At 47.8% G+C, this 17,420-nt stretch overlaps 1 protein-coding gene across 1 annotated transcript in view; it reads left to right on the top strand.

Moving 5' to 3' along the window:
* The window catches only part of POLR1A (RNA polymerase I subunit A), a 57,947-nt gene that overhangs the window by 31,283 nt on the left and 9,244 nt on the right, over positions 1-17,420 (top strand). Inside the window, exons 14-24 of the mRNA XM_049784903.1 lie at positions 2,064-2,255; positions 5,954-6,103; positions 7,297-7,480; positions 8,147-8,229; positions 8,312-8,470; positions 9,583-9,681; positions 10,470-10,622; positions 12,567-12,649; positions 14,578-14,743; positions 15,534-15,755; positions 16,247-16,461. Coding sequence (XP_049640860.1) covers positions 2,064-2,255; positions 5,954-6,103; positions 7,297-7,480; positions 8,147-8,229; positions 8,312-8,470; positions 9,583-9,681; positions 10,470-10,622; positions 12,567-12,649; positions 14,578-14,743; positions 15,534-15,755; positions 16,247-16,461 — 1,706 coding nt within the window. The remainder of the gene's footprint in view (positions 1-2,063; positions 2,256-5,953; positions 6,104-7,296; positions 7,481-8,146; positions 8,230-8,311; positions 8,471-9,582; positions 9,682-10,469; positions 10,623-12,566; positions 12,650-14,577; positions 14,744-15,533; positions 15,756-16,246; positions 16,462-17,420) is intronic.

The following is a 17,420-nucleotide window of genomic DNA, read 5'->3' as shown; positions in this document are numbered from 1 at the left end:
TAATTGAAGTATATTTTATTGTGGGTTTTATGTGTTATCGGAGTTGCCTATTATTTTCTTAAAATAGGAGCTTAAAATGTCTTTTCCAGGAAAACTTAAACTTGATTTATGTGTTTCTTTCTGGATCAGTTGTTTTTTTCCTTCTGCCTGTTACATTTATTGAAGAATCATTGCTTTATGTAAAGTTTTTAAAATAAGGTTTGGGGTTTCCTGGCTTAGTCAGCTAGAACATTCTAGCCGCAGAATACCCTACTTCTCTAAGCATCCTAACCAAAAACATTTATTGTAACATCCCTTTACTCGGACAGTAAGTGAAATATGATACCTATCAAGTCTCAGAACTTTTTGACTCAGAGACAGTGGTTTTTTTTTTTTCTCTTCTCCTTTTCCTTCCCTTTTTTTTTTTTTTTAAGAGACAGTGTTTCTGATGCTAAGTGGGGTTTAGAAAATTCAAAAGTATAAGCAGACCCATTATAATTGCTTTAATCAGCATCCTTCCCTAAAATTTCTGATTATTGCATTGAAAAGAATTTAACTATGTAGGTCATTTTCTAGGCATGGAAAATCTGGATAGAAAAGGGAAAAACATTAAAAAGATCACATTACTTATAATTAGGCTTTTTAAAGGAAGAAAACAGAAAGGAAAAAAATTGTGTGTACCCCTAATGACTATGGGATGACTCAAAAGCATAATGTTGGTTTGAGTTTCCCCCTCGCCCCCAAGCAAAATAAGACCTTATCAGAACAAGATTGGAGTGTACTCTTTTATTTTTGTTCCTAACTCGGAGCTTCCATAAGAAATGATATTTTTTTCCTTCTGCTCTTGCATTATATCCACGGCACATCTTTAGCCCATCTATAGTAATAATTACTTGATGTGTACATACAGACTTATTTGTTAAACATCCTTTTTAGCTTTTGAATTAATGTGTGTGATTAAATTCCTGGCACTTCTCCATGGCTGCATTTGTGAGTTTCTTTGGCCTTAGTTATTAAACAGTTATCCATAATATTGGATAGAGCTGAACAAATAATTTAATGATAACAATCTTTAGATCCAAGACACTGTGCTCAAGCATTTCCCCTTGGGTTCCCGTAAATGTTGAAAAGTTTGCAAAATCATCTTCTTAAAGAATGTCAGTGAGTGTAGCTATTTTTACTTTAGTTTTGCCTTCCGTTGCCATGAACACAAGCCTCTACAAGATAAGGTTTGGGAAACTGGGGACCAAGAGGCTGTAAAATATGTCAAGTGAGGACTGTGCCCAGTTACTGAGACTTTGAACAAAGCCTTTGGTTGTGTACCTTTATGCCCAAAGGCCACTTGCCTCCTTGTGAATAGACACTTTATATGTACTTCCTGGACTTCTCTACTCTATATCTCAAGGCCCTTTTTGAGGAATCCTTGGCTGCAGCACTAGCTATGACTTGAGGTCCCTCTTTCACCCTTTCTGCAATGCTCTTCCTCCAGAGCCCCTTTTCTTTGTCACCCCCATATCCCAGATCTAGAAAATTTAGAGAAAACAATCCATCCTTTGACTTTCCTCCTTGCCGTTTGTGCTAGTGTTTTTATTCCTCCATTTATTTACTGTCAGATTCATCCTCAGTTTGTTGAAGTTTGTTTGGGCCACTGGAGTAGATTAAAGTTTTAAAACTCAGTGTCTGGGCAAGCAGTAGGCTCTCAATAAATATTTGTTGAATGGATGACTGACTGAGTGTAGAATCAGGCCAGAAATGTGTGAAAAGATAGAAAAGCATAAAACCCAAATAGAAAAACAAGAACACAGCTGACAGCGGCCAAACCAAATCTATGTATAGATGCCAAAAATATGCCTCAGTAATTAGAACCAGATGGGATTTCTGAGAGCAGGCCTGGAGAACTGGATGAATGAGGATGAAGTCGTTTTGATCTGAATCTCTGTGGTAAATGGCAAAGCTAAGAGCCATTTGGGAGGAGCTTTGGTGGCACCATCTCTGTGGGTGGGGGGTAGTCATCTGAGATGACTAGTAAACAGCCTCTAATCAGTAGGGCAGGATTTCCTTCTCTTGTCTGTTCTGGTTTGTAGGATGGCCAACCATTGGCAGGGTTGATCCAAGATCACATGGTTTCTGGTGCAAACATGACTATCCGAGGATGCTTTTTCTCCCGGGAGCAATATATGGAGCTGGTGTACCGAGGACTCACAGACAAAGTGGGACGTGTGAAACTCTTCCCGCCTGCCATCTTGAAGCCATGTCCATTGTGGACAGGAAAGCAGGTATTGTACATGTAAGAAAGAAAGTGACACTCATATTAAAGTTTATGTTCCTTGGACAGTCCACTCTGAAGGTACACTTGGGGAATCAAACAAAGAGTGACTTTCTCCTGTGGGTCAGGGAGAATCTAATAAAAGGAGGCTGCACTGTGCCTTTGCTGCCCTGAGTGGCATGGAGCACCTGCTAGAAGAGTCTAACCAGCAACTTGCTGAGAGCTCTCACACTCTTGATAATTCTCGAAGGAGCTTGCAGGGCAAAGACTATTATCTCCCGCTTCTGAAGGTGAGGATTTGAGCCTTCTCTATCTTTCTGCTTTTCACCCTTACTGCTCTCAGAACCAGCATTTCATTTCAATGGCTTTTTCTACTTGTCTCATTTCTGTTTTAAATTGATTTCACTTTGATCATCTTGACTTCCTATCTTCTGAGTATTTTGATTTGCTCTATTTCCAAGTACCTCAAGCTAAAAATCATTCATTGATTTTTAGATCTCCTATCCTTTTGAAATTAAAAAAAGTAATTGGAGGTGAGTGAACCAATAGTGCTCAGGACTTATTTCTTGCTCTGTGCTCAGGGGAACCCTGTGTAGTGCCAGGGATCAAACGGGTCATCTGCACAAAGGCAAGCGCCTTAGTCTCTGTACTATCTCTCCACCCCAATCCTCATCCTTTTGTGTGTGTGTGTGTGTGTGTGTGTGTGTGTGTGTGTGTGTGTGTGGTATTTGATGTTTGGGTCACAGTTGGCGGCGCTCAGGGCTACTCCTGGCTCTGTGCTCAGAAATCACTCCTGGCAGGTACGGAGACCATATGGGATGCTGGGATTCGAACCCCTGTTTATCCTGGATTGGCTGCTTGCAAGGCAAACACCCAACTGCTGTGCTATCTCTCTAGCCCTTAAGTCCATCCTTTTTAAAAAATACAGGTATTTTATCTATTTTTCCCTGGTCACCATCCTTCAAATTATTGTGTTTTTACTTTAGTTAACTTTCTGAATTCTCTTTTTGACCTCTGAGTTATTTATAAATCCATTGTCTTGTTTTCAGATATTTGAGGATTTTCCAGCTGTCTATATTATCAGTCTCCAATTTAAGTCCATTGTGGCCAGAGATCTGACCTTGGATGGCTTAAATTGTTTTAAATTTGTTGAGGTTGGTTCTGTGGCTTCAGATCCGATCAGTCTTAATAGTCTGTGTAAATGTCAGGTTCCATAGGCACTTGGATCTGTTCTGTCCTTCCTCCCTGCTATGCTGTCTTGAAAGACATCATTTCTTCTCCAGGTTTGTTCCTGTTGTTCCAGTGGGAAAGAAAATCAGTCTTAATAGAACATATGTAGAATTTTTGCAGAAGTATAGGCAGCTTAGTTGAAAGAGGAGTAAGCTTTTTCTGGAACAGTCTGATAATGTTTTGGGTTTTGCTGGCCATGGACTCTGCAGTGTTTCAACCTTGCTCCTGGAATGAAGAGAGCCATAAACAATTTGGAAATGAATGAGCTTGACTGACTCAGTGTTAACTTCACTTACAAAATCAGAGAAAAGCCAGGCTTGGTCCATAGACTATGGTTCATGGACCCCCTGACTTCATTGACTATATATTATTTGTCTGCTTTGTGACTCCTGTTTATATTTATTATTACTATTATTGTGGTTGTGGTGGTGATTTTAGGGGTTTTGAGGCCACACCTGGCAGTGCTCAGGGGTTATTCTTTGCTCTCTGCTCAGGAGTTATTCTTGACAGTGCTTGGGGCACCATATGTGGTGCTGGAGATTCAAACTGGCTCAGCTCTATGCAAGACAAACACTCTTCTGCTCTATCTCTCTAACCCATATTTACATTATTTTAGAAGTAGTAAGTTTCGCTCTTCAATCTGGGAATATAGCCTGAGGAAATAATCTGAAATATGGGCAAGAGATGTTTGAACAGTGCAGTTTATTACACCATGGTTTACATTGGTTGAAAATTATAAAAATATTTTTATTCAGAATTGGGGCTATGTAAACTATGGCACATCCATTTGTTTACTGTTATGTCACTGTTAAAAGAAGTGGATTTTCAGACTGGCCCCACAGAGTGTGAGGGTCAATGGGCCACTGTAGCCTGTGGGGTCAGATTTGACTTTAGCATCCAGCTGCCACATGAGAGCTGGAATATATGACTGAGCAGAGATTGTGTTCCAGATCCCCATACCAGTCTGCCCTACATCCTGACATGGTGGTGTGAGGGTCTGATCTCCCTGGCCTGAGAATGCTGTCAGTACCTGTGGAATGGGATATGAGATACAGGACCAGTGATCCTCATGGCGGTCACTTTGTCACCTTTCCAAACATGAATGTCTCTTGTATAGACTTTGGAGAGGATCCTATTAAACAATTTGATGAGAGGCCAGAGCTATTCGAGGAGTGGGCAGGGTGCTTGCCTTGCACACAGCCAACCCATGTTTGATCCCCGACACTGTATATGGTCCTCCAAGGCCTGCCAGGAGTAAGCTAGTTGTGCCCCAAGCCTCCCCACCCCCAAAGAAATAAATGACTTCTCCTGCCTTGCTCTTCAGAGCTGCTTATTGAGGACCTGGTCACTCTGATGGGCCCATTGGATAGGAGAAAGACTCCTTGGCTTCTTGTAATTTATTACTATCCAGTAAATTTTTGTTTGGGCGTCACACCCAGTAGTACTCAGGGTTTATTCCTCAATCTGAATTTAGCAATCAATCCTGTTAGGCTAGGGGTTCATACGGGATGCCGAGGATCGAACCCAGATTGATTACATACAAGGCTAATGCTCTGCTCACTGAACTATTATTCTAGCACCAAAACTATCACCTCTCTTGACATGGCCTGAAGAAAGAAAGGATGCCTGTCACAAGAGAGAGCACTTCAACCTTTACCTCTGTCCTGGCCTGGGGTCATGTCTGCTGCCTTCTGGCCAAAGGCAGAGTAACAAACTCCTCACTCTGATTTCTTTTTTTAATATATATATATTTAAATAATTATTTTTGGGTTTGAGGCCATATCTGATTGTGCTCAGGACTTACTCCTGGCTCTGCACTCAGGGATCATTCGTGGCGGGGCTCTGGGAACCATATTGGGTACCAGGGATGGAACCTAAGTTAGCTTGTGTGCCTGGCAAGCACTTTACCCTCTGTACTGTTACTCTGGCCCTGATTGTTTTTTTTTAAACATTTGACTCAGGGCCGGGCGGTGGCGCTGGAGGTAAGGTGCCTGCCTTACCTGCGCTAGCCTAGGAGACGGACCGCGGTTCGATCCCCCGGCGTCCCATATGGTCCCCCAAGCCAGGAGCGACTTCTGAGCGCATAGCCAGGAGTAACCCCTGAGCGTTACCGGGTGTGGCCCAAAAACCAAAAAAAAAAAAAAAAAAAAAAAAAACATTTGACTCAAATCTTAACTGTAAGCCTTCGGCAATGTACTGTTTTCCTTTCCTTTATTTGGTCTACTCAAAGCTTTGGGATTGTTTATTTTTACAACTATTTGGTAGGATATAAATCCTTGTCAAGTTCTTAGGGGTTAGTTGTCCACCCCTAAGTCAGAAAGTTGTACCTAAGAGGAAGGTAAGAACCATGTTGGCCTGTCTTTCTGTGCCTAGTCCTCAGAATGAACTCCTCTGGCTTCTCAGCGTGAAGGAGACTGGAGGCCCTTAGAGAGACTTGAAGTTTTTCTCTTAATGCTGAAGCACATGTTTTCCTTCTAGATCGTGTCCACGCTGCTCATCAACATTATCCCAGAGGACCACCTCCCACTCAACCTGTCGGGGAAGGCGAAGATTAGTGGGAAGGCCTGGGTCAAGGAGACCCCTCGGCCCATCCCTGGCTTTAATCCAGACTCCATGTGCGAGTCCCAGGTATGGCTGCTGGGGGTTTGGCTTTCTCTGGTCCTGGTCCAGGCAGATGGACTTAGAGCAGGAATAAAGAATTGCATGCCCCCTGCATAGGTTCTATGCCATAGAAAGTTGTGCCTGTGTGTTGTCCCGTTTGGTTTGGAAAGGCTCATTGCTCACTGCTCAGCATTTGGCCCCCAGAATAAGCACAGCAGTCAGGAAGGCTCCTTCTGCCCACAATCTGGGGACTTAATTCTGTCTGATGACCAAGTGAGGGCCTGTGGCTGACTCATTGGGCTGGAGCGCATGTTGAGTGTGGACCACCCCTTCTCCACCCCCCTGGAAAAGTCCCAAGTAGCTTGAGATCAGCATTTTGCTCTGAGGCTCTGTACCTCCCAGCTGAAGGCTCTAGCACATGCTGCTGTGGAGTAGTAAGGCATGGTTCCCTGAGATTTCTGAGTCCTCTGCATGTTCCTGGTGGGGAGCACCGCCACACCCCCAGCTTTCAAGTCCTTTACTGTAGACTGTCATGGAGGTCTGTTCAGAAGCAAAGCTGCCACTTTCCTTTTAGAGTTCATTGGCGTACTATGCACCCCTTGTGTACCTCGAAATTCTTCTCATGCTTCTCCCCCTTGCCCTGGCCCAGCTCTGTCAGGTCTGCAGATTCAGACCTCAGGGGTGTGAGAAGGTCACTGTGTTCTCACTGCCAGAATACATGGAGGGGGAGCCTCATCCAAGAACACACACAAAGTGGTGATGCTCTTGCCCTGATGTTTTCATCCCAGTCACAAGGCTGTGAGGAGGGTCTGATCTTGAGCCGTAAAAGGGGGGTGGTGGTAGGGGGGGGGACTGAGAAGCACATTGCAGTGAAGAATTTGATTTGGGGGCCACATATCCAAAACTTGAGAATTACTCCTAGCTCAGTCAGTGCTCAGGGACCACTTGGTTCCGGGGATGGAAACTGGTCCTTCCACATGCAAGCTGCACTCCAGTTTTCTGAATATCTCCCAGGTACTCCAAAAAGCAGGTTTATTTTTTTATTTTTTTATTTTTAAGTCCATTGGTCTAATTGGGCTCTTAAATCTTTATTTTAAACCCCCAAGGATCAGCCTTTGTGCCTGACTGTTCCCATGAAGAGCCAGCTGGGAGGTGGAGGGTAATGTGCTTGCATGAGGGTGGTCGCTGCCAGTTCAGCCTTGGGGACTGTCCCTTGACAGGTGATCATCAGGTTTGGGGAGCTGCTCTGCGGGGTGCTGGACAAGGCGCACTATGGCAGCTCTGCCTATGGCCTGGTGCACTGCTGCTACGAGGTCTATGGGGGAGAGACCAGCGGCCGGGTCCTCACCTGCCTGGCCCGACTCTTCACTGCCTACCTGCAACTCTACAGAGGCTTCACTTTAGGTGAGTGCAGGTGGGGCCCCAGGTATGCCTGTCTTCACAACACTAACCCCCTCCCTCATCCACAGCAGACCAAGTTTTTCTCTCTCCCAAAGTCCTGTCTTTTACTTTTCTCTCCTACCCCACACTGCTTTTTTCAACTCCAGTCTCTTCTTCCAACAGAAACACATTAGAGGAGAGCTCACAGAATGTGTGGAGATGCAGTTTGGGTCTTGGTCTGGGTTTATTGTGCCTGTGACACCATGTCGCTGCAGTGTGAATCTTGGTTTTTATCATTTGTGTAGCAGGGGATGTGCTTGGCTTCTGGGGAGCCCTTACAGGGGTCTCAAACTCAATTTACCTGGGGGCCGCAGGAGGCAAAGTCGGGGTGATACTTGAGTGCAAAGTCAGTAGTAAGCCTTGAACATTGGGAGGTGTGACCCAAACAACTAAAACAAAACAAAACAAAAAAAGATTCCTCTAGGGCAGGGCCACAAAATGTTGTACGGAGGGCCACAAACGGCCCACTGGTTGCGGGCTTAGGAGCTGGGACAGCCTCTTCCAATGTGAACATTGGCATCAATATTCAGGTGTTCCCTGAGTATGTGGCCCACACATGTCCCAACCCATTGCAGTTCTAGAAGAAGGCCAAGCCTGGTGCCATCTGAGCTTGTGTGCGTTGCTTCATAGGTGTGGAAGACATCTTGGTGAAGCCAAGGGCAGATATGAAGAGGCACAGGATTGTTGAAGAGTCTGCCCATTGCGGGTCCCGGGTGAGGCCTGCTGCAAAATGAAGCTCATTCCCATCCCCTCCTCTCAGCTACAGCCTCTGACCTATTCCACCCCTCTTCCTAGGCTGTCAGGGCAGCGTTAAACCTGCCAGAGGCTGCATCATGTGATGAGGTTCGAGGAAAATGGCAGGATGCCCACCTGGGCAAAGACCAGAGGGATTTTAACATGATTGATCTGAAGTTCAAGGAGGAAGTGAACCATTACAGCAACGAGATTAACAAGGTTAGCCCTGCAGTGCATGCACTTAAGCCCTTTGGGGTAATTTGCCTATTTAGACATTTAAGTGGGTGAACTGTGAGATGAGGCGAATGGAACTTATTGCAAAGACCAGCCAGTATTGAGTTCTCTCACTGATAGTGTTCTTAAAGATCTTGAATTAATTCTGAGACGTCTGTAAGTTTAGATTTTGAGTGCCTGTATTCAAGGAACCTGAAGAAAATGTTTCCTATGGGCCACTGCAGGGCAAAAGGAACAGAGTGAAGGCCCGAAGCCACCACTGATGCTTGTATAGAGGAGTCCAGGATGAGGCCTAGGTTCTCATCCAGGCTCTGTCACATTCTTGCTGAGGAACCAGCCTGCCTTGGTCTCCAGCCTGGAGTCAGAGACTTGCAAAGCCCATACCTCATAGAGTGGCTAATCCTGGGCAAGGGCTCTCTGGAAGTCCCCAAAGCCCTCCTTGTGCTTTAAGAAAGAAGAGGGAAAGCCCTGCCTGCATCCTTGCCACTTTCAGTCCCAGAGTCACTTTGCCCAGTTTTGTGGCAAAGGAGCCAACCTCAGCCTGGTCCTCAGCAGGCCAGAACTGAGCAGTTTGTGTCTCTGATCTCTTGAGCATTGTACAGCCCTTGAAGCTCCTGCTGGGCACATGGATGAATAGACATTGCCGTGGGAAGGATGCCATCCATGGGAATTTCCTCTCCAGAGCCTTCTTGCTACCTCCTAGAGACCCTGAAGTGCAGCTTCCAGAAATGACTGCAGGGGTACAGGTTGGGGGGGATGACACCCCAGACACCCCCAGAGTTGCTTATGTGCCTTTGGGTCCCCCTGTTGTTTTGGTGTTGGATCCCCAGGCAGACATTTAAATAGACTCATATCCTCTTTTTGCATTTCCCCAGGCTCTCTCTGGGTCCTTTCTTTTTTTTTTTTTTTTTAATAATATCTTTATTTAAGCACCTTGATTGCAGACATGATTGTAGTTGGCTATCTGTCATATAAAAAACATCCCCTTTACCAGTGCAACATTCTCACCACCATTGCCCCCATTTCCCTCCCCCGGTGCTGTGTGGTGTGGCCCCTGAGCTAGCACTTCCTCACGCTGATGCTTGTTTAACCCACAGGTGTGCATGCCCTTTGGCCTGCACCGACAGTTCCCAGACAACAACCTGCAGATGATGGTGCAGTCCGGAGCCAAGGGGTCCACCGTGAACACCATGCAGGTGCGAGCACAGGCTGGGGAGTCCGAAGGGCGAGTTGCTGGAAGTCTTTGCAGATTTCATTGACAGCTATTCGTTGTTGTCATTACTATCAATTACCATTATTACTATTATTCAGTGTAAGGGATTAAACCCAGGTCTCTTTCTAACATGGCAAGAAAGGAAATAGGAAAACACATTCCTGCTTTCTCAGTTTAAAAAGGATTTGCCTCCCATCTAAAATGTTCTTGAGTTATCTCCCCAAGTATAAAAGCACAGAGGCGTTTCCACAAGACTGGTCCATTGTTGTGGCCGCCGACCACTGATGTCAGTGTTACAGACCGAGCACAGGCATAGGCATATTAGCCAGTTTACCAATTGTGTGACAAAACTGGAAATATAAAAAGAAAATAGAAGATAGAAAAAACTGCTCTATATAAGCCCTTGGGTATCTTAGCTGAGTCCTTGCAAATTGGTCTGTTTAATATTGCATTATAAGCATTGTCCTAGGTTCCATAGCCTTCCATTTGGCCCTGTTTCTCCTTGGATCACTGTTGTGCTGTTGCAGCATTTTCATTTCTGAGCAGCTTATTTTTGAGTACTGTTGACCTTGACAAGACATCTGGGACCGACCATCTCTGAGGGTAGGGCACTGGGAGTAGGCGTGAAGACTGAAGCTCATCAGAGGCCCTATGGCTGAACTGTTTATCCCCCTTCCCAGAGAGATCAGTAGGCCATTGTCATTTTCTTTTCAGGGTGTGCAGGCTCGACAGCCATTGCCTTGAATTTCCTTTGGGTTTTCTTCTCTGTAGATCTCATGCCTGCTGGGCCAGATTGAACTGGAAGGTCGGAGACCCCCACTGATGGCATCTGGCAAGTCGCTACCCTGTTTTGAGCCCTACGAGTTCACTCCCAGAGCTGGTGGCTTTGTCACAGGCAGGTTCCTTACTGGCATCCGGCCTCCGGTACGTATCTGGGTTTTTCTAGCTTCTCATTTTCTAAGCTCAGTGGAAAGAGACTAGCAAATTACCAAGGGACAGTCAAGTGATGAATTTGCCCACTGGACTTAGACCTCTGAAGACCAAAGAAGATGTAGCACTGTTGTGTCCTCGGTAATAGTGCCCAAGCCATGCCCAGTGCCCAGCTTTAGAAGGGCGCTTGGGAAGGACATGCAGAAAAGATTATCAAGGCTGATCTCAGCTCTACTTTTTTGGGGGATTTGTTTGTTCTTGTTTATGGGCCACACATGGCAGTGCTCATGGATTACTTCTGGCTCTGCACTCAGGAATCACTCCTAGTAATATAGGAAAATCTTATGGGTTTCTGGGAATTGAACCTAGATAGACTGCATGTGAGACAAGAGTTCTACCCACTGTGCTATCTCTCCAGCACCTGCATCATCTTACTGTGTGCCCCAGCTCGTTTTACTTCTAGGAGGAAGCTCTGCCCCTCAGGGGGACTCTTGTCAGAAGGAGCATTATGTGGATATATTTCAGAGATGCACCACTACCTTGCCAGCCCTTAGAGAGCCTCTCTGGCTCCTCACCACAGGGGAAACACTGAGATAGAGCCAAAACCTCATTTCCTCTCAGTCGGAAATGATTTTCTCCTCCTGCTCCAAAGATCATTGGTACTTCAGTCCTCAGGCAGTGCCTCTGCAGGAATGACCCTGGTGCTCATGACTTCTCGATCCAGGCTGTGAATGAGAGTTGCTGCTTCAGTTCATGACCACCAACTCCTAAGGGCTTCCCTGGAAGATACATGGGTATTTCTGAGATCATCCATGGCCCCCGCCAGAGGCTACGGATGCCTTAAGAATATATTAGCTCGGGCCCAGAGAGATAGCACAGCGGCGTTTGCCTTGCAAGCAGCTGATCCAGGACCAAAGGTGGTTGGTTCAAATTCCAGTGTCCCATATGGTCCCCCCTGCCTGCCAGGAGCTATTTCTGAGCAGACAGCCAGGAGTAACCCCTGAGTACCGCCAGGTGTGGCCCAAAAAAGAATATCTTAGCTCTGAGTCCCACAAATTCTTCCTTCATGAAATCACCAGGACAGGCAGCAGCAGGCATTTCTTTCTGTAATGAAATGCAAGCAGGTGTGGAGAGCATCAGCATGAGAGCTGGGACCGTTTGGAGTTTGAATTTTATGGCCTGGGAAGATGAGTCCGGGTACATGCTTTGTATGTGGGGGCCTTGGGTTTGATCTCTGGCCCTGCATGCCCCTGATGAAAGATAAAAAATAAGTTCTATACCTTTTGTCTGTTTTGGATTTGGGCCCTATTGCTCTGCTCAGAGCTCACTTGGGACTGTAAGTGGTGCTAGAGCTCAGATGGAGTCAAAACAAGCACCTTCTCACTGTCTTTTCTCTTTGTCCTAAAGTTCTGTATTTGTTATGCTAGCAATATTTACTGGTTACTCTTGCACACAGATTTTTTTCATGTGGACCACAATTTGAAAACTTGGAGTAATATAATGCTATTAGAATATGATTCAGATATGTGGGTTGGACTGAATGGTGATGGGGCACCAGTGCCATTTCCGTTTGGAAAATGAGACATAGTATGGGAAATAGGACCCAGAGGAGGATGGGAAGTGGGAATGCCAGTGTGGTACAAGTCTCCTGGAAACAAAAACTGGCTTCTCCCTGGTAGTCTTGTGCTGGACAAGAAGGCATAAAAGACTGCCTAGATATGTCAAGAGACACTTAACCTCTGTGCAGCAGACCCCACATCAATCCTTGGCACCACCAGTGGTCCCACGAGTATTGCTAGGGCAGTACTCTTGAGCATAGAACTAGGTGCCTTCAACTCCCGCAAAACGATGGCAGGAACCAGTGGTGGTCACAGGGCCACAGTGCTGGAGCAGTGGGGCTGTCGAGACCCCTCAGCGCCACCTTCTGCTTCTCTGCAGGAATTCTTCTTCCACTGCATGGCAGGACGAGAGGGTCTGGTCGACACAGCCGTGAAAACCAGCCGCTCTGGCTACCTTCAGAGGTAAGGCACTGTGGCTATGTTGATGTCTCCAAACACAGTCACCTCTTATCGCCAGTCATGCTACTGACCTCAGAAACCATTGGGTGAGACAACTAGAAGGGTCCATGGATGTACCAAGAAAACAAAAGTTCTTGTTCTCTTGCCTAAAGGGTTGGCGAAGCCTGAGCTCCAAGGGTTGGGCAAGAGATCCTATATTCTAGGGTAAGGTAATCCCCAGGACCCTAAGTGAGGCAGGGGCCAGGACAGTGCAGAGAAGGTTCTAGACTTGTGCTCTGTGATCTGCAGCTGGTGATGCTATTCCCGCAGGTACAAGGGAAAGGTGACATCAGGATCATCTTGGGGCCCCCACTCTTTTTTTTTTTTTTTTTTTTTGGTTTTTGGGCCACACCCGGCATTGCTCAGGGGTTACTCCTGGCTATCTGCTCAGAAATAGCTCCTGGCAGGCACAGGGGGACCATATGGAACACCGGGATTCGAACCAACCACCTTTGGTCCTGATTGGCTTCTTGCAAGGCAAACGCCGCTGTGCTATCTCTCTGGGCCTGGGGCCCCCACTCTTGTTTTATCTCTCAGTGAGCAAAGGAAACAAATGGCCTGTCTGACAGCCCAAGATGACACACTTGTCCCGAGTCCCAGCTCTACTGCAGAGGCAACACCCTGAGTGGGAAGGGCGATGGGTACTGATGCTCAACCCTGAGCAAGGTCTGGCTTCAGTTGCCCGACAGGGTGGAGGAGCAGAGTCTACTCCCTGCTTTTCTCCACTAAGAGAAGCATGGAAAGACTCAGTTTTGGGAACTGGGGGCGAGACGGAGAAGGCAGCAGAATTCAGTACCCACCTTTGATTAGGCTGTTATTCCTTACTCCAAACCCCCAAGGTCTTTTGTACCCCAACTTGGCACTGTTTGTTGAGCCCATATTTCTCTGAGATTTTCCTTTGACTCCTAGGATGCTGCTTGTAGCTGTAGAGTGGGAGGGAGAAATGGGGTTTGGGTGGAAACATTTGTGTGTATTGTGGCGAGGTGGCCATAAGGATTCAGGCAGAGGTAGTAGCACCTGCCAGGAAGGAATGTTCTGTGTGTGGGCACTATACCCCCAGCTGGCTCCTCCATGAACAGGGTGGGGGATATTAGTGCCCAGGCACCATCTATACGGCTCATGGGAGAGAGGCAGAAGCAAGAACAAACTTTAGATGGAGCCTTGGAACATCCCAGCACAGTCCACGCAGCTGCAGACTAGGCCAGGAGTTGTTCCCAGGATGATGGTAGAAGAGCCAGTGTGGCTCATGATATTTGGAATGAACAAAGGACATGTGGGCATCTAAGCCATACCAAGAGGGCACCACAACTAGCTAAGTTGAAGGCCTGTGTGGCAGCAAATAATTGGAAATGGGGGAGGGAAGGATATTGAGGGAAACATAATTTGGGACCTTGAAAGACAATGATCCAGGGACATGGAACATGGTGGGGTGGGTGGGATGGGAATATGTAGGCTCTGAGTTAGAGCCTACACAGAGACGAAGCCGCTTTGCCATTTGTGGTGGAAATGGGTGTTGGGGTCCAGGTCCAGGGGAGCACTGTCCTTCATGTGGCAAAAGGAAAAGTGGAGGCAGAGTGGCCAGAGGTACAGAGAATGGTAGGAAGCAGGAAGGGAAAGGAAAAGGGGGACACTGAGAAAAGGGGGTGCCAAGGAGAAAACTCATCAGCAGCTGGGCCCCATGTCTTCTCACACCGGCAGTGTTGCCAAGCATGTGGGAAGGCAAACCACCTCCACGTTACTGGCCCTAAGAATGTCTTAGCTCCAAGTCCCACGCTTCCTTCATCCGTGAAGGAATGTGCTTTTGTGGCTGTGATCCCTGGGAAGGACAGGCTGTGGGGTCCAGGCAGCCCCCTCCTACCCCAATTGCCTGCTGAGCAAGGGTCCCCCCACAGGTGCATCATCAAGCACCTGGAGGGCCTGGTGGTCCAATATGACCTGTCAGTACGGGACAGCGACGGCAGCGTGGTCCAGTTCCTGTATGGGGAGGATGGCCTGGACATCCCCCGGACTCAGTTCCTGCAGCCCCGGCAGTTCCCTTTTCTTGCCAGCAACTATGAGGTTTGTACCAGTCTCCTCAGGAGCACCGCACCCCAAGTTTACCTGACTAGGCCCTGTGGCTGCTGAAGGGTGGAGGGAGGCACTGACCTGGCCTGCCCACCTATAGCAGAAAGATAGATGTCCCCATGTGGGTGAGGTCCCCAGTGCACCCAGTTTCTTTTATTTTTTCTTGGAGGGGGGTCACACCCAGCAGTGCTTGGGGTTACTCCTGACTCTAAGCTCAGAAATCGCTCCTGGCAGGCTCGGGGGATCATATGGGATGCCAGGATTCGAATCACCATCCTTCTGCATGCAGAGCAAACACCCTACCTCCATGCTATCTCTCCAGCCCCACTGCACCCAGTTTCAATGTACCCCATTCAATTTTAGATTTACTGCAGCCTGGTGCAGACTGAATCCATAGCTGACCACTTTGGTCAGTGGCAGAGCCCAAGATGGCTTTTAGGGTACAGTCACTTCATTTTCCCAAGGTAGCAGTGCTGAGAGCTGTCCCCTAGTCCTGGTCCTGGTTCCTTTTTGTGCCTGCCTGAGCTTTGTCCACCAGAGCCTGGAACTCCTTTTTTCTCAGGAAGCCCCATCCTGTTCTGAACAAGCCCCTCATAGTCCTCCCGCCCCCCATCCTGGCACTACTGTGTCTGGTTTGCATAGACAAGCATCCCCTGTTCACAGTGGGGATCCCACAGCTCTGAAAGGCCTCTTGAGAGCCGCCTGCTATGTTTCCCTGTGGAGCCCTGTGCCCCTGCTCTCCTAAGTCCCTCATTTCTTTGTCCTGTGTGCCCGGTTTATCTAGGTGATAATGAAATCGAAGCGTCTTGATGAAGTTTTGTCCAAGGCGGACCCCCAGAAGGCCCTTCGTCATTTCAGAGCTATCAAGAAGTGGCAGAGCAAGCACAGTGGCGCCCTGCCGAGGAGAGGCGCCTTCCTGAAATTCTCTCAGGAAATTCAGGCCGAAGTGAAAGCCGCCAACCTCGAGGGTGCCAACCAGAATGGCCGCAGCCCTGACACTCAGCAGGTAACGCACTCTGGAGCCAGGTGCAGCCCAGCCTCCAGGGGCTGAGGGAGGGTCCTCTGGGGAGGAAAGACCAGTTTCACACCCACCACTTGCCCCTCTGCTACTGAATCCCCACAGGCCTCACGCAGCTGGAGGCCTACACCATTGGAGCCTGTGATGTGTCTAGGGCAGGCGGATCTGGTGCAGTCCTTGACACTGGGACTGTCCTGCTTGGTCTGGGATAGTCCTGGCTTTGCTGTTCATCTGATTTTATTATTACAAGTTCCCGATTTCACACTAAACACCACTACAGTGTAAAGCATGTTCTGGCTGTGCTTTTATTATGGCTTGGCCCTGCCTTGAGGTATATACAGTCCATTCTCCCACAATCTGGTCCCTGTCCCTGTCTTGGTGGAAGACTGTGTCTCTGTTCCTTCTTATCATTCCCGGGATGCCAGGACGGGCCCTTTCCTAGGGTCCCCAGCACCACTGAAGTCTGGCCTTGCTTTCAGATGCTGAGTATGTGGTACGAGTTAGATGAGCGTAGCCGGAGGAAATACCAGAAGCGGGCAGCCCCGTGCCCTGACCCCAGTCTGGCTGTCTGGCGCCCGGACATCTACTTTGCATCTGTGTCAGAAACGTTTGAGAAGAAGATGGATGACTACAGCTGCGAGTGGGCAGCCGAGGTCACACAGAGTCACGAGAAGTCAATGCTTTCTCTCGAAAGGTAAAAACTGCAGAACTGCCTGGAGAACCTGTTCTTGGGTGCTCTGGACAAGGGCAGGCCACTGGCTGCATGCCGTAGAAGGGAGGAATGTGGATTGGGCCACCCCATTGTTGCGGGCTGCCCCGGTTCCTGGGTTAGTTAGGACTGGTATTTGAGGTGAATCGGAGTCACAGAAGCAGCTCCAGCTCTGGCCCAGACTACCAGAAGCCCTCAGCTTAAAACTGTAAGCCACATAAAGACCAAGAGGCACATGCCTGGCGTCTGAGTCCCAGATTCAGTCCCTACAAGCCTCAGTTAGTTGTAATCTGGGAAGCCAGACACATTGCCTTAATTGGAGGAACAAGTAGGTCAGATGGACTAGAAACAGTCCAGGTGCCTGGACAGGTAATCTGGGAGACCACGTAGTAAGCAGCATCAGGGTACAGCAGTGTCAGAGGGGCTCCCCAGGAGTGCTTAGGCGTGGAGGGTCAGGGGACTTCCTGCTCAGTTCAAGTACAGCTCTGGAGATCCCCTAAGTACTGTACTGCTGAGCACCACTGCTCTATATTTTTTTGTTTTGTTTTGGAACCACACCCGATGACGCTCAGGGGTTATTCCTGGCTATGTGCTCAGAAATCGCTCCTGATTTGGGGGACCATATGGGACGCTGGGAGATTGAACCTCGGTCTGTCCTAGGTCAGCACGTGTGCAAGGCAAACACCCTACCGCTTGCGCCACTGCTCAGGCCCCACTGCTCTATTTTTAGAAAGAGGGGCTAGCTCTTGTGGGAGGATAGTTAAAATAATAAAATTGTATAGTGGGGCTAGAGAGATAGTACAGGGTTTAAAGCACTTGCCACGCATGTGCCTGAGCTTGATTTCATCATATAGCACCAATCCCCATCAGGTCTAGCATCAAAGCAAAACAAACTGTATAGTGTGTGTACGACCTAGATCTGCAACTCTTAGTACTGATTGGGG

This window comes from Suncus etruscus, chromosome 12 (assembly GCF_024139225.1).
Source record: "Suncus etruscus isolate mSunEtr1 chromosome 12, mSunEtr1.pri.cur, whole genome shotgun sequence".
NCBI lineage: Eukaryota > Metazoa > Chordata > Mammalia > Eulipotyphla > Soricidae > Suncus > Suncus etruscus.
The sequence above is the reverse complement of the archived record's forward strand: the minus strand, read 5'-3'. Positions and strand labels throughout refer to the sequence as shown.